This window comes from Emys orbicularis, chromosome 10 (genome assembly GCF_028017835.1).
Source record: "Emys orbicularis isolate rEmyOrb1 chromosome 10, rEmyOrb1.hap1, whole genome shotgun sequence".
Classification (NCBI taxonomy): Eukaryota; Metazoa; Chordata; order Testudines; family Emydidae; genus Emys; species Emys orbicularis.
The window spans coordinates 70273060-70289923 of NC_088692.1; the positions used below are offsets into that span (position 1 = coordinate 70273060).

At 42.6% G+C, this 16864-nt stretch overlaps 1 protein-coding gene across 1 annotated transcript in view; it reads right to left on the reverse strand.

The window, feature by feature from the left end:
* Window positions 1-16864, reverse strand: part of FBN1 (fibrillin 1) — a 216908-nt gene that overhangs the window by 2889 nt on the left and 197155 nt on the right. The window contains exons 54-64 of the mRNA XM_065412313.1: window positions 16536-16658; window positions 15706-15837; window positions 13937-14062; window positions 13128-13334; window positions 11298-11423; window positions 10969-11091; window positions 8655-8771; window positions 7452-7580; window positions 5534-5653; window positions 1900-2131; window positions 674-851 (exon numbers count right to left, since the gene is read on the reverse strand). Of these exons, the coding sequence (XP_065268385.1) occupies window positions 674-851; window positions 1900-2131; window positions 5534-5653; window positions 7452-7580; window positions 8655-8771; window positions 10969-11091; window positions 11298-11423; window positions 13128-13334; window positions 13937-14062; window positions 15706-15837; window positions 16536-16658 (1613 nt within the window). The remainder of the gene's footprint in view (window positions 1-673; window positions 852-1899; window positions 2132-5533; window positions 5654-7451; window positions 7581-8654; window positions 8772-10968; window positions 11092-11297; window positions 11424-13127; window positions 13335-13936; window positions 14063-15705; window positions 15838-16535; window positions 16659-16864) is intronic.

Consider the following 16864-nt stretch of genomic DNA (forward strand, 5'->3'; position numbering starts at 1 on the left):
GACCTTCCAACAATTATGTTCTGAATTCAGCTTCCAGCTCTGCTATCTGGGCCACACAGGGAGAACACTGTTTGCCTAACTGTCTCGGACAGCCTTTGGTCCAAAGCCAGATTGTGGGTGACCAGAAGCACGTCCACATACCTTGTGAAAGGCTGCAGTGACTGGATGCACAGGAATCCCAGCAGTTTCCATATTTAGCCTTTGGAACACAATATTTTCTTTGGATAGGGTCCCACCCACTCCATGCTCAACACAGTCCCTTTCAGTGGGGGACTCACCCACTCCCAGAACTAAGTGTCCCTGTTTTGAGACCACAAGGTCACAAAAGTGTTCTACACTCATGCTGTCCTTTGACATTGAGAACCGTCCTCGCTCTTGAGCTCTCCCCTTGCTGGAGAGTTGGATGGGCATTTAGCTTTAGTGTCTGACAAGAAACAGGAAATGAGCAAGCGTGTTAGGATCTTCTAAAGATGACCTCTCCCTGATGACTGTGAGTATCTTCAGAAAGCCCCCACAGACATGCAAAGTCCCAGAGCAACTCCTTGGGCCATGTTGAAGTGACATGCCTGGCTGCGGTCTGAATTTTTTCCTCTGGATTCTTTCTTTGCACTCTAAGTCTCTGATTCTGGCTCTCAGAAAACAGCCCAAATCCCTCCCCAAGAAGGACAATTACCTCTGCTTCATTTGCAATAGTTTCATTAGTGCTTCTGCGCTTCCTTCCTCTCTTGGGATAACCGTTGATTTTACATTCATAACAAGCCTCGGGGGAGAGAGAGTTGTCATCTACTTCACCGCTGACGGGCAATTCTTGACCATGACCTTTACCCAGTCCCACTCCAGAAACACAGTGTCTGATGAATTAAGAAGTGAAAATTAGTTCCATGAAATTAGTTCCATCCCTCAAGAAAAAACCCATACAACATTAAGAACTTGTATTGCTCTAAACCAGTGTTTCCCAAACTTGGGACGCTGCTTGTGTAGGGAAAGCCCCTGACGGGCCGGGCCGGTTTGTTTACCTGCCCCGTCCGCAGGTCCAGCCGATCGCGGCTCCCACTGGCCGCGGTTCGCTGCTCCAGGGCAATGGGAGCTGCTGGAAGCGGTCACTTTTGAAAATGTAGGCCAGGATCTTTGTCCCATCCACCAAAGTGCCTGAGCCTAGATTCTTCACACACCTAAAAGTCCCAATGAAGCTATTGGAATTTTAGGTGCCAAAAGACTGCAGACCCAGGCCTGTATTTTGTAGGTTGCACATGAAGTTCTAATGAGTATTATTCTCTAATTTTCATGCCAGCATAGACATAAACAGAAAATAATTCCCTTGGAACTTGGATGCCATTCAACTAGAAACACGGGATCACTTCAATATAAGGATATTTCATTCTAACGTCATCAGTAAAAGACTGGGATAACAGTGATTGTCTTTAGAGCCACACAACTCCCCTTTTCTTAGAGAGGAGCTCTATGCTGCACAGGAATCAAGTGCATACTGAGGGGGAAAATCTCTCTAGTGCACAGCTCAGGTACGTGGGGTAGGTGCTGGGGTTCTTTGTAGCAGGACAAAAGGAAGGAAGGAATCATCCCTCCCAACAGGAGTGGCTCAGAAGACACTACTCCAGCTTGTAGTATCCTTTGTGGCCCTGAGCCAAACTTCCTTGGCAAGGCCTAGAGAATCCATCTTGCTATAAATCCATCATCCCCACCTTCACCTCTCCTCCGGCCCTGCCTCATCTCCCTTGCAGAGCTCGGCTCCAAGCACAGGAGGGAGTGTGAAACTCTCGGACGCCTTCCCCAAATCCTACCCCTTTCCCAGCAGCTCTGCTGCCATTGGTTCTGCAGCAGAGGCAAGGGAGCAGATTTTGCCACCTAATGTCTATTAGTTTAAATATGAGAAGCCCTTACCCTTGTCCTATCCTGAAGTAACCAGGTGGGCATCCACAGACATAGCCACCATCAGTATTTGAACAACCATAACTGCATGGGGCTTGTGCAGAACTGCATTCATTGACATCTTGGCAACCTCCACTAAATTGTTCATACTGAAATCCGGTAGGGCACATACATTTATAGCTTCCCAAAGTATTGTGACAAGATGCTCCTCCACAAACGTGTGCACTGAGGCATTCGTTTTCATCTGGAAGGGAAGCACAGCAGATTACAGACTGGCTTTTATTCTTAGGACTAATTCAGCCTATCGCTCCCCTCTGTAACTTTAGAAAGGCCTAACCTTCATAACTGAGCAGATTCAAACATGCTGTCTCATCAGATGTCCAAATCCAAGAACAGGGCTGCAGCAGTCCCTAGGAGACCACTGCAACCAGAGTAACACAGAGCAACCTTTGGGCTACTCTATACCATACCAGAAGCTGTTTCAGCCCAACCCAGCTCAAGGGAGTAGAACAGTGACTGGAGTAGAACAGTGGCTTACGTGCCACCTTCCCCACCACCACCCTTCTCAGCTGTGCCAAGTGTAAACTGGATGAAGCTGAAGAGCTGGCCTGGTAACACCATATTTATTATATTGTAAAACATTAAGGGGAAAGAGTGAAGAAATAAAGGATGACAGTTTCTGTAACCACTGAATCTTTTTTTTATTCAAAAGGGAGCTATAGATGAGGTACAGTTCCTTAGAGAAGAAATGAGCAGGGAAAGCGTTGTATTAAAGCCCCTTTGCAAGCATATGTAAATATTAAAGATGGACAAAGTTTGGATCTGAACTCTCCCCCAGTTCAGTGGTATGGTGAGTTGGAGGTCAGGTCGGACTCATCTACAGTAAATATATGGCTTATTGTTCAGGATGTTTTCAAGAGTGCCTTGAGATTTATTAATGCTACTATTCTGTGACAAAGTTTAGCTATTTTTCTATATTTTAAAGCAATCCCTTACATTTCTTGCAATATTGAGTTATGGCCTGGAAGACAACAGAACTGCCTGGGCTAGAGAAGCAGTCATACACTGTACAAGACATGGGAGGAACCAAAGCATTCTTCGGTGATTAACTAAATGTGTGTTGCAGCAACATCAAAAAGTCCCTGTACACTTCATGTAATAAGCCCAAAAAGACATAAATGATTTGCAGAGTCAAGATTGCCAAATTACATGAAGGAAAGGTCCTGCAAAAGCCTATGACAAAAATCCTTCCCCTGTGGTATGCCCAGGGGCCCCAGATTAATATCTAACCATATTAAGACATTCATATTCTTACATTCAGGAAATAGTAGAACCTAGAGCCTGACCTTGACTCCCTGAAGTCCATAGGAGTTTAGTCATTAACTAAAACAAGGACAGGTTTGGGTTCTATGTCACTAACTATGGCTCAAACCTACATACTTATTTGGTGCTGAACTCATGGTTACCTTGCCTACATTATGAATGTAAGTTTGGGTTATAAGAAGGTTATAGCAACCACAGCAACTAAGAACGGTGAACTCATTTTACTTAATTTTGAATCAACTAGAACCTTTCTCTTTCTGAGCCCCCCCAGCCCATGCTATAAAACCTCCACAGCCTGCCTGTACCACAACTTTTTCTGCATATCCAGTAGATTAAAAGCCAGGGCTAGCATTAGGGGGTAGCAAGCAGGGCAACTGCCTGGAGCCCCACGCCACAGGGGGCCCACAAAGCTAAGTTGTTTGAGCTTCGGCTTCACGCAGGGCGGTGGGGCTCGGGCTTCAGCTTCAGCCCCAGTGAGTCTAACACCGGCCCTACTCTCTGGTTTATTTTGGCAGACCCTGAAACCTGCTTGCGGCCCACCCAGTGGGCCCCGGACCCCTGGCTGAGAACCACTGAACTAGAATTTAAGTATTGATTTCTATTTATAGGGGGACTGTGATAGAGGAGAAAAATCCAGTGGAAAATGATATAGTAAATATACCCTATAGAGAGGATCCATTGGTATCAGCCCAGCTTTTCAGGGGCTCACTCATTTCTAATAAACATTGGTAGCATATGCTTCACTTTAGCTAGAAAAATGGGTTTTGACTGTGGAATCATCCTGCAAGACATGGGTTTCAATTGCAAGCAATAAAGATCCAAAATATAGTTTGAGGCACTCAGAGAGAGTTCCTCCATCCTTAATATTCAAGAGAGCTGGAAATTACAGCTTATTCTTTTCAGGTTGTTTTTAAAAGGGTGAATTAAATCCCAATTTAAATCAAATCTCCCGCCCTCCCCCCCCCCCCATTTTAATTAAATCTTTCCATAACCAAACAATTTTTGAATGAACCTCAAATTCCCCTGCATGTCAAATGCACTGAGCGCTGGAGCAGAAATGTCCAGACTCCCCACCCAGGGCTGTGTAATATGTCAGAAAGTTTGGTAAACATAATTAAAAGCAGAGACCTCCCTAGAGCAGCAGAACGATAATGAACAAAGGCATTTTTATATGCTCTTAAAAACAAACAGAGCCAAACAAAGAGTATGAGGCCCTTAATTCTCAAAGATGGGGTCATCAAACAGATCTCTTTAGCCAGCCATGCAAAACTGCAGCTTGTGTGGAACCCAATTAAATCAGACTGGAAATACACGCAATCCTAGCCAGCAGAAAAATAATGTGTCTATCATTTGAATATGGCAGGTTCATGTTGCCCTGCTGCAGTATAATACAGAGTTGTTTCCTATGACTTCTGGGACACATAGGGCCCAAATCTGTCTGCTGAAGTCACATTGAACAGTAACATTCTCCATGAATAACCCCACTGATGTGGGTCACAGCAACTTGGTACGTAACCAAATTTTAGATGGGGACCAAATGTTTCATTTTAATCTGCAGGTGAATTTATTTCCTAACACACTGAAGAACCAATAGCAGAAACAGTGTTGGGTAGGTGCTCCTTGTAAACTTTACCCCTAAGCTCTGGGGAAGTCTCTTTGGGCAGATACAGTCAAATCTGGCTGAATTTTGACAAATCATGTTTTAGATTTGTAATGTCGGCAAACCTCCACAAAGCATTAGGAAAACCTATCATTCACCTATGTGATCTCAGCAGATTTTAAAGCTAGTTCTCATACACAACAGCCCACTTGTGGGACTGTAGCTAAAAGATGGAGGTGCAGATGCAGCAGGATTGTCCTGGAATATTAGATGCTTGCAAAGTGTTGTGCTCGATGTTTAATCTTACAGGTCTATTAGAATCAAACCCTGTATCTGGATTGTGCCAGTTGCTGTGAGTCCTGTCTGAGTAAAGACAGAGACAGCTGAGTAAGGTTTTATGCATTTGGGCCATGTCCGAGTCAACAAAGTACTTAAGCATATGAGTAGTAGTTCCCTTGAAGTCAATAGGACTACTCACTAGCACACACTTAGCTCTGACTAAGTGTGTGCTGAAGCAGGGCTTTGGCCATTGGACTTCAATGGGAGTTGAGAATGCTCAGAATGTCACAAGAGGGGCTCAGTATCGTATCAGGTTTGCCTTCTGCTGGACAGAGTTTTATGAAACACATGGTTAAACAAAATACAGAAACAACTCCCCCCCCCATCTTGTTGCTAACACAATTATGGTGTGTTTTATTTTGTTAACAAAGAAAAGTAACTTGCCAACACATTGGTTCCACTGGTAATGCTGGAGATATCCATGTGGGCAGCTACACCTGTATCCTCCAATTATATTCTGGCAACCATGCTGGCACCGGTGGTTTCCATCACATTCATCAACATCTAAAAGGGTGAGAGAGAGTCCAAATTTCAGGAATTCTCGCTTCTCAACAGAAATATTAAGTGATACCGTATTTTCCGTGGTTTCTAAAAAAGTTTTTTTTCCCTTTCTTTTTAATCCTACTAGCCTCCAAAATCAATGTCATGTGATCAGTGAGGAGAATTTGTGAAAGGTGGGCAAATATGAGTGGCAATATAAAACTGTAAGATAGAGGAATACCAGAGGAGAAGTAAGCTAACTTCAGTGGCTTCTTGTGTTAGTTCTCTCGTCATTTGGGAATTGTTTTATGACACAAAATGTGATCATCTTTTAAAAAAATACTTTTAAAACTGAAAGCAGTGTATCCTAGAAACAGTGGCCTGTGAAATATTTTGCTCAGAATTTAAGCAGTATACATTAAGTGTTGTTGCATTCCTTAAGAATGGAGCGTTTATGACTGAATGGAAGCACTGGCAGACAAAAAGATCTAAATGAAGGCCATTTAAAAAAGAATATAATGTGCATTTTAAACGGGCATTGTAAGATTAAATAAAATGTGTCATAAAAAGGACTGGTTTGCATTAAACATTTCAGGTTCTATCTTTCTGATTCTTTTTCTTCACAAATTCTATTAACCTTCATTACTCAGGCATTAATCACTCTTCTACTTCACACATGCAAGTAGTGAATTACACGCTGAAATTGACTTTGCACAGTGCTCCTTTGTGCTTCATACTGTAATCCTTCTTCTAAACTAGACAGGAAGAGCCAAATTCAGAGCTGGTTTAAGTTAATGGCATTGCATGCACTTGCTTACTCCAGCATTGAATTGACTCCTGGATGCAAATGACTTCAAATACAGTACTTCAAGTACAGCTCCTACTTACTTCAATGGAAGTGAAACTGCATAGCTGAGAGCAATGTGTGTGAGTATTTCCTTGCGTACTCACATCAGATGCATGATTACTGTTCCCTTCTTCTATGGGGCATGTATACGAGGCCAAATTCATTTCTGGCACATCCACTGAATTCAGTGGAGTTGTGTTTGCTTTCACTAGGGCTGAATAGGATCCACACTGTAGAATTCCCTTCCACACTCACAGACAGAACCATCAGAAAATCAAGGCATCCAGGATTCTAACCTCATTGTCTGTGTTTTGCCCCTTGGAGATCTTATTTTTTTAATGTGTATCAAAGCTGATCTACAAATAGCAACAACTCCCATAGGAAGGGAAGGGTTTCACAAATTCTGGGGCAAAATTCAACAGGAAGCCACCACGCAATGTTCAGTTTGGAACAGAGGCGCTTGGCTCAGCACAGAGGGAAGATCACCATCTCCTCATGCCTGTGAGGAGAAGTGAAGGGAAATCCAAGAGGAACCGTCTAAGGCTTTGTCTTCACTACCCGCCGATCCGGCGGGTAGCAATCGGTTTATCGGGGATCGACTTACCGCATCTAGTGAAGACGCGGTAAAATCGATCCCTGATCGCTCTGCCGTCGACTCCGGAAATCCACCTCGGCAGGAGGCGGCAGCGGAGTCGGCGGCAGCGCGGCAGCGGTCGACTTTCCCGCGTCCTCACCGCTAGGTAAGCCGACCTAAAATACGCAACTTCAGCTACGGTATTCACGTAGCTGAAGTTGCGTATCTTAGGTCGGACCCCCGCTGCAGTGTAGACCTAGCCTTATTCCCAAAATTCCCAGTGAGGCAGCACAAGTCTATGTGCTGTTGTCTTTGAGTTTATAATGCTGGATGCCCAGGCTCATGTTGGGACAACAGAAGACCAGCAGGCTCAAGCTGTCCGTACGATATACTGTGCCTACCTTCACAGCTGACTCCAGTCTGGTCCAGGGAAAAGCCACGCTGGCATTCACACGTGAAGCTTCCTGGTGTGTTCTGGCAAACACCTCTCGCCCCACACAGATTGATTTCAGAGGCACATTCATTATTATCTAAAGGTAAAACAGATGAAAGTATTAGTGCTGTTCTGCAAGGTAATTACTCATCTCAAAGACCATCATTCAAGGATGTTAATAGTATAAGAGTGCATGAAAAGCAGAAAAGAAACGTAAGTGTCACAAGACATTGACATGACAGACACTGCTCCTTTCCATCCTGTACCTTGCACCAAAGAAATGGGAGAGAGAAATCCCAACTTTTCCACTTGACAACACTAACAGGAGATACAATTTGAAGAGAACTGCTCTCAAACCTTCATGCTGGATCTTGACTGATATTCTGCTCTCCTTGCGTACACAGCATGGATATTGATGCCACGGGAGCGCAGAATACTGGAATCAAGATCCAGATTGCAGAACTGAAAAGGAGAGATTCTATTTTACATTTAAACTGATCTAATATGGATATATACATAGGCCAAGTTGTTCAGATGCAAACATTTAGGGCCAACTTATTAAAGATACCTTAACGTGGCACCAACTACAGGCACAACATTGAAACTGCTGCTAACTAATGAAGAAAGGGTCAGAAACATGCACAGTGCTATCAGTGTACAGTCCTTGAGTGCAGGAAACAAGGGACACGGGGAGGGAGGAAGGGCCTTTTTTCCACCTCTGCCCCTACTCTTTCATCCAATGGAGTCCTCCTCTGTTCCTAGGTTCTAACTACCTGATTTGCTGGTGCAGCCATATAGACACTGACACACTCTCATTTACACCAGCAACTAATTGCAGGTGCAAAATATAGAGGCTTTTTAAAAAAAATGTGGCTCTTTGTACAAACATATCGGTTTCTTCTACAGTAAATAGCTGGTACTAGCTGACACAGCAAAGGAAATCTGTTTGCACAACCAACTTATTAGGCCAAATTCCATCCTTTGTGGTTGCCCCAGTGTAAGTGGGAGCAAAATCGGGTCCAGTATTTCAGCATAGCCTCCATTTCTGCACCTCATTTCTTCTGGAAGATGAATTCACCATCCTATTACAACACCGTCAGGAATGAGATGCAATAAGAATCCTCAAACGGGAGTTTCCACTTAATGAAGAGCAACGTCCAATGTCACTTACCAATACACGCTGTATGATGCTGAGTGAAACCAGGAGGACATTTACAAGTGAAGCCCCCTATGGTGTTGACACACAGGAACTGGCAGTTATGCTGTTTCGTTGCACATTCATCGAGATCTGAAAGAGTAAACCAACATTCCTTCCATTTTCAGTCCCTACCAAGGTGCTGACATTTCAATGTAGACACTGAGAGAAGTGGCTGCAAGTTAGCGGTTCAACATACAAATATTTTGAAGAAGAGTAAAATGTAAAAGTATATTGCACAGGCCTGGCCCAGTGCTCTAGCAGAGTAGAACGTGCTACCAGTCAGAGGACCTTGCCTGACGTCAGCTAGTGGGACAGGAGAGCTTCGGGCAAGTAACTACATTTTGATTTATTTATGTAATGCCCTTAATATCAAAGGGCTGAGTAAAGCCCCTGTAGATTACAACAGCAATTCCAAAGTTGGCATAGGAAATGGCATTTTACTTTGTCATTATTGTTTAAATATTTCCTTTGGGATTACAGCCCATTTCAGCAGAATACAGTTTATAGCCTGCTGAAGCTCCTTTGGAAGACAATTGACTTCAGTGGTAGCAGCACTTATTTTGTAGTAGCATCTTTCAGACAGATGATAGTGATGCCCAGGATGCTGCAGTAGGTTCCCTTAGTGCAGACTGTGATGTGCATGCACAGCCCTTTTTAATATAGTAGGACTACATGTGAAGGGAGCTAGAAGCCATTGCAGGATTGGAGATTTGACCTAAAAATGCTTTCACAGAATGAAATAACGCGGGCCAAAAGACAGCGTATTGTATAAATTACAGAAATTATGGATCAAATTTTCAAATGGTAGAGCCCCATTTGCATGTATATTAAAATACATATGCAAAGGTGCTTCCACAGTATTGTGCACCTTTACCACAAATACTCATAAATTGGATATTGCAGATGCGAACAGGAATTTAAGTGCACAGCTACCTACTTGCCTATGCAGTTGCAGTAAATGTATGTGCACTTGCAAATGTGTAATTGCACAAGCTCCTCTTTGCATGTGGAGCTCCACCTCTCAGCACTGAAAAAATTGGTTCTCTAGGATGAATACATGTTAACATGCAGCCATAAAGCCAGCAACAAAGGGAGAGCAAAATGGAAATTACTGGCGATAGAGAAAATTTCATCATTTTAAGATGAAATTTGAAAAGAGATGGAAATTGGACAAGATGTAGAGCTACAGAGAGACTCTTCCAGATGACAAAGCCTGCAGAAGAGAGGTCTCTCCGACCAATGGTTTTGTGGAAAGAGACAAAGAGGTGACAGGTTGATAGATGAGCAGAAGCAGTGGAGAGGAGGAGAGACAGAGAATATCCCTGAACTGGATCTGCATGGGGGCAGCAGTGAGGCTGTTTGAGAAATGAGGTTTATTGGTAGTTCCTCTAGGGACTTGTGAGAAAGTGGACAGCAACAGTGGAGAGCTTGATTGTATGGCACCGGGACCTGAGAAAGCCATGGAGCTGGGAGTTGCTTTAGACAAGGGAAGAAGAAATGACGGCACAGATGAGGGTTTCAGAATTGGTGGAGTCAAAGCAGTTCTATGTTTAGGCAATATGGTCTCATAGACTTTAAGGCCAGAAGGGACCATCATGATCATCTAGTCTGACCTCCTGCACACCACTGGCCACAGAACTTCACCCACCCACTCCTGTAGTAGGCCCTTAACCTCTAAATTATTGTCTCTTCATATCAAAAGGCAGCTTTGTAGACAGGAGAGGTATGGAAGAAAGAAGAAAGGTGAGCGGGGTCGAGCATGATGCCAAGGTTACTAGGAGATGGGAGCCAAGGAAAGAAACGGAGGAGACAGAGTATTCTCCTCTCCTTCATTTCCCTCTCTCATCCAGTGCTGCAGGAATGGTTAGCTAAAACACTGCTGATGCTTGACTGAGCTACTATAACTTGCATTAATTAAAGTGAAATTATTATTGCAAGGCATGGCTTAAATCAACATGCTTAAAATCAGAAAAAAAAATTATTTATACCAGGGAGCAAATATTGAAAAAGAAAAGTCTTAAAAAAATATTCACTGCTATAGTTACTGGAATATTCCAACTGTCTCCCATATTTTTGGGCTCGCCTCTGCATTCACATTTACTCCAGTTTTAGACAGCAGGGTTCAGTGGAGATACTCCTGATTTACACCAGAGTCAGTGAGATCAGAGTCAGACCCTGGGCACGTATCTTGGTAGCTATTTGTCCGTGAAATGTATCTTTGGGCAGATACAGTCAAATCTGTGAAATGTAGAGTTCCTCCAGTCAAGTTTTCCTTTTCAGTTTTTACCTTTACAGCTTCTCCCGTCCTCTTGTAAGATGTACCCTTTTGGACACGAACACTGGTAACTCCCTTCTGTGTTCTTGCAGATGAAATTGCAAGGCTTAGGGGACTGGTTACATTCATTCAGATCTAAAATGAGAAAAACCAGACTCTTTTTGGCGATATCAACCAAGATTTGTAATGAAGAGTTAAAAATATTTCCCCAAAGTCTGGTAACAAGTGATGTTTTGTTTTCCTATGATGAAAGAAAACCCTCATTTCTTATTCCTGTAAATTTCCATTCAAGGTCATCTCTTTAGTAATGTACTGGCAGATGTAAAATAATGGAAACCTACCTATGCAAAGGGTGCCCGTTATATCTTGAGTATAGCCAGGTTTACATATGCAGCGATATGATCCTCTCTCATTGATGCACTCTCCATTCCGGCAGACATCGTGAATAACCTTGCACTCATCAATATCTGCAATGCAATAAATATAAATTCAGAGAGAAGACAAATAATAGGAAATTACTGTACTGGATTTCAGTAAGACTCCTGTGCTTTGACAAGAAAAATGCAACATCCAAATAATGAAATGCTCCATGCATTTAGGAGGCTTGTATCTTTAGAAAGAAAAATATGCATGGATTTAGGCAATGCAGCACAAATTTAACATTTAAATGTAATGAGCAAGATTTAAATGCAAATGAACAAATAGAGTAGGAGGTCCTATCAAGAACCACAAATAAAAGACTTGTTAAAGCTCCCATTTAAGCCAGTGATGAAGCTCACATTTTCTTTTACGAATCTGGCCCAAAGAAAATTACCAGGGATACTTCAGCATATTTGCAAGTGAATTTGTGCAACATTTTCAAAATCACAGAAGTGACTTACAAGCTGAAGTCCCATTTTCAAAGATCACATAGGGCCAGATTTTTAAAGGTATTTCGGTGCCTAAAGATGCAGATAGGTGCTTATGAAAATTCCACTAGGCAGCTGTCTGCTTCTTTATGTGCCTTTACAAACCTGGCCTTTATCTACTTAAGAACCTACCTCAAAAGTCAAAGTGACTTAAGCACTTTTGAAAATGTTACCCTTTATGTATTACGTTTCTTGCAGGTTTGCGAAGCTGAGTGTAACACTGCAGCATAAACTTTGCTGCTGACAGCTCACAACACCACTGACCATCACTGGGGACTACCTAGAGCAAGCTAATGTCCCTCTTTTCCAATACTGCATGTTTTAAAGAAAGTTTTCTACGTTCTCCTTCCCCAAGGTGTTTTAGTTAGCACTGCACACTAGAAAAAAAACTTCACCAAACGACACAATATTGGGGTAAATGGGACTTATCTCTCCATGGCTCCAGCACTGTTCACGGGGTGTGTGCATGCAACTCACCAACTGAGAGCATGCTGGGGCATCACACTGAGCAGGAACCCATGATTTTGGGATGGGGAGGGAACAACATTTCTAAGAGCTGGTGAAAAACACCAATGCTTAGCATCAGGGACTACTGTGCTAAACCGTCCCCTGGGTCATTTGGAGTACTCAGTGGTGTGTTTAACTGTAGATCCTATTAAGTCCATTGTATGTTTTTGTCCAGTTATCTTTAATTAAACCAAACAGGTAATTACACCAAACACAAATGCCAGGTTTCAAGTGTCCTCCATTAGGCCCAGGCAAAAAGCTCAGATCTGAGTGTGCAAACATCCACGGTCACATAGGTGCTGGAACTAGGGGTGCTGCTGCACCCCCTGGCTTGAAGTGGTTTCCATCATAGGCAGGGTTTACAGTTTGGTTCAATGGCTCTCAGCCCCCCCACTGTACGAATTGTTCCAGCACCATTGCACGTTCATGTGCCTGACTACCTGATGGGTGCATACAAATGTACATCCTGCCAGCGAATGATTTGGGAAGCTTGCTGAAATCTGGGATTTAGTTGGTGCCTAACCACCTGAGCTGGCTGCTCAAACACCTTTTTGCCTATGCATGTAGGTCCTCAGCAAATTCTGCATTCTCACCATTGGAAAGCTTGCAGAAAATTTGGACATAAATGCCATGCGTTACAATAAAGGATTTCTGTGTGCTCAAAGGTGCAGTTTATACTTTATCTCTTGATTTCATAGTCGCTAATGTGGTCTTTTGATTGCAGATTTCCCCTTAAACTTTTACAGACAGAAGTACCTGCTCCATTGGTCATGTATCCTCGGCCATGGGGGCAAAGTTTTTTAAAGGCCACGGTGCCTGGGAAGGGGCAGATCTCACAGTTTGGCCCCCAGCCGCGCCCGCCGTCGCAGCAGCATTCAGACTTTGTGACAGAGTTCCTATTGCTTGATCCAATCTGACACAGACTTTGTAACACTTCAGTGAAGCAGTAGCCCTCTCTGTTGTCTGAAAGACAAATGATGTTGCAAGTAGAGTACTTGCGGCAATGACTGTAGGGGGGTCACGACATATTAGGAATTTAGACAGAAATATCAAAGAAAGGGAAGCATACTTAACCCTGGGACTGTGGAAGTGAGAATGAAAGTCTGGCAGCAGCAAGAAAGAGAACATGATGTCTGAGGGAAACAAAGGAGACAAGAAATTTAGTAAGAGGGTAGGAGTGAAGTCAGTGTGTGCCTAGAAAAGATGCACTTCTGTTTGAACCCAGAGAAAAGAAGAAGGGCTGACTGAAAAAAGAACTATCAGACAAAAGGACAGAGTAACTCCCTGCTGATTGATACTAACCAACAGGAGGCTTTCATAATAAGCCAGTGCACTCTAACCAACTGATACAAACATACAATTGGCAAAGGAAGAATTTAGTGCCAGGATGGTGCTTAGTGACAGAGGGCTCCACCCTACAGACACTTAGGTAATCCCACTGAGTTCAAATTTATGCAAAAATAGTAATATATTCTTAACCTGTGAAATAATCCCAACCTACTGCAAACTTCCGGTACCAAAGGAGATGCTAGTTGGCTTTGCTAAAACATTAACTTGGTACTTACCAAGGCATTCATTCTGGGTGTCACTGGCAGTGAATCCTTCATTGCATTCACATCTGTAGCTTCCTCTTGTGTTGATACAACGTCCATTCTCACAAATCCCAGGTTTGGTTTGACATTCATTTTCATCTGTATTTTTTTAAAACGATGTGACAAAAAATAAAATCCATAAACATGTTAGTTCAGGAGTCAAAAAACAGCGTGAAGTTTTGAGTTCATGGAGGATAGGTCCATTAATGGCTATTAGACAGAATGGGCAGAGATGCAACCCCATGCTCTGAGTGTCCCTACTCTCTGTTTGCCAGAAGCTGGGAGTGGACAACAAGGTTGCCTGTTCTGTTTATTCCCTCTGAAGCATCTGGCATTGGCCACTGTTAGAAGACAGGCTACTGGGCTAGATGGACCTTTGGTCTGACCCAGTATGACCATTCTTATGTGGTGCATTTTCACTGTTTAAACTTGAGGAAGGTATCAAATGGAACAAACAGACATAAACAATGATATTTCTTAAACACTCTGACATTTAGTATTTCAAGGGATAGATTAATCTAAATAGATGACAGGTAAACCCATGCCACACACATTATTTCTATCATTTCCCTGCATCATATTCCACGCTATTTATTCATTCAAAAATTATTTGGCAGCCATTGCTGCATCCCCTAGGTTCCATGCATAGTTTAAAAACAATATAGACATAACATTGCTTACAGTCAAAATGCAAGGTAGCATGGTATTTTAGGAGAGGACTTTTATTAAACAGTATGGTTAACCTTGTGATTCATTATACCTTAGAGCTCTGTATTATTTACTATTTTTATATAATGGTGCTTTATAATGGGAAAAATAAAAGTCTTTATCTAATTTACGTATATTTCATGTCTCTTGGGTGAGGGACCTCATTGGAAGGGATCTACATTTCTTCTTGTTTTTTGACATAATTAAAGAAGGCAGGGCTAGCTCATCGGCTGCTGTAAATCAGCATCGCTTCGTTAAGTTCAGTGGTGATACACCAATGCACAGCATCTGAAAATCTGGCCCAGAATGTCTGATTACAGAAGAGATGAAATCCTACAGAAAGATTTCTGAAAAGGACAGTTTAATACAGTGTCCTCCTACATTTTTATCGAGTGGTAAATGTGATCACATTTAATAAATGAGTATGCTTGCAGCAACTGGTGTTACTGGTCTGTATGTTAAATCATGGATGACTACTGTGGCACATATCTTAAATAAAATGACCACTCATTTTGGGGACTGTAACTCACAGGCAGAGGGGAGTAGAAGACAGGACATTGTTTTGGATAAAATATTTTGAAATACTAAAATCGGTCATTTTCTCTGCTCTTCTCTAGTTTTCACCTGCTTGAATTTTGGGTATATCTGAATTTTGACTATATCCAGCCTGTGGACCCGATTCTCTACTGCCTGTGTAGTCATTAACTTCTGTGCAAAGAGAGTGTACAATGCTCCCTGATTCAAATTCTCCATTCACTAACAATAGTGGTAGCATTTACTCTTATCTTCCATATGTGACCACAGATGTAAGGCAGTGGAGAAGTAGGCTCTGCATGACCCTTTACCTGCAATCATGGGCACAATTATACAGCTAGATGAGTGATTCTTCCCCCCCACTTCCCAAATTCCTAAACAATTAGTCAAATCCAAAATTGCCAATTTTTCTCCAGAATCTGGCTCTTACCTGAAAATCAGCTTGGCTCTACTGGGAAAACTATTATCTCACAGAGGTTTAACATTTCAGTTTCACTTACCTATACAGCCCTCACCATCCTGTCTGCGCTGATATCCTGGTCCACATATGCACATGTAAGTGCCAATCAGATTTTTACACTCCATTTGTTTTGAGTCACAATCATGAATTCCTTCTTCACACTCATCCTGATCTGAAAGAGTTCATATTACAGAATTATACATACTTACAGAGAGAGATTCTCATGGAAACTCACAATAATGAACTCTTTGTTTTGAAAGTGAAATCACAAACAACTTCTTTCTGCTGTGCTAAATTAATAATCCGAAAATACTGGTCTGGAGGTAACTGCTTTCACTTAAGGTGGGAAACCCTTTACATTGATACTATTAACCTTTTCATAGATTCATGTATTTTAAGACCAATATGATCAACTAGTCTGACCTTCTGCATAATATGAGCAGGCCATAGAATTTCACCCAAAATGTTAAACTGCCAATGTAGGGTGACCAGAGAGCAAGTGTGAAAAATCAGGAAGGGGGTGGGGGGTAATAGGCGCCTATAAAAGACAAACCCCCAAATATCGGGACTGTCCCTATAAAATCGGGACATCTGAGCACCCTAATCTTCCCCTCCAGGGCTCCCCGGGGATTTGTACCTGGGACTATTAGCACTGAGAGAACTATACCCCAGTGGTTTGAGCATTGGCCTACTAAACCCAGGGTTGTGAGTTCAATCCTTGAGGGAGCCATTTAGGGATCTGGGGCAAAAATCTGTCTGGGGACTGGTCCTGCTTTGAGCAGGGGGTTGGACTAGATGACCTCCTGAGCTCCCCTCCAACCCTGATAGTCTATGATTCTATTACAGTATCTTCTAACTGTGAAACCTTACCTCTGCACATTCTCCTGTCTTCTCTAAGAACGTAGCCAGCTGGACACTTGCATTCATATGATCCGTAGGTGTTCACACATCGGAAGGCACACAGTAGAGAATTCTGAGCACACTCATTTACATCTGTATTCAGACAAACAACCATATGCAAAGTGAAACTTGCTTTTGCAAAAGACACCAGATGAGAATGTATGTTGTTTAGTTTAGTTATAAATCAGAGATGCCAAATTGCTCAAGGTTAAATTTTACTGTCAGATCTGTGATTCTAATGACTGACTATACACTTCTGCATAGGAGCAGGGCCAGAGACATCCCTGCTTGCCTAGGTT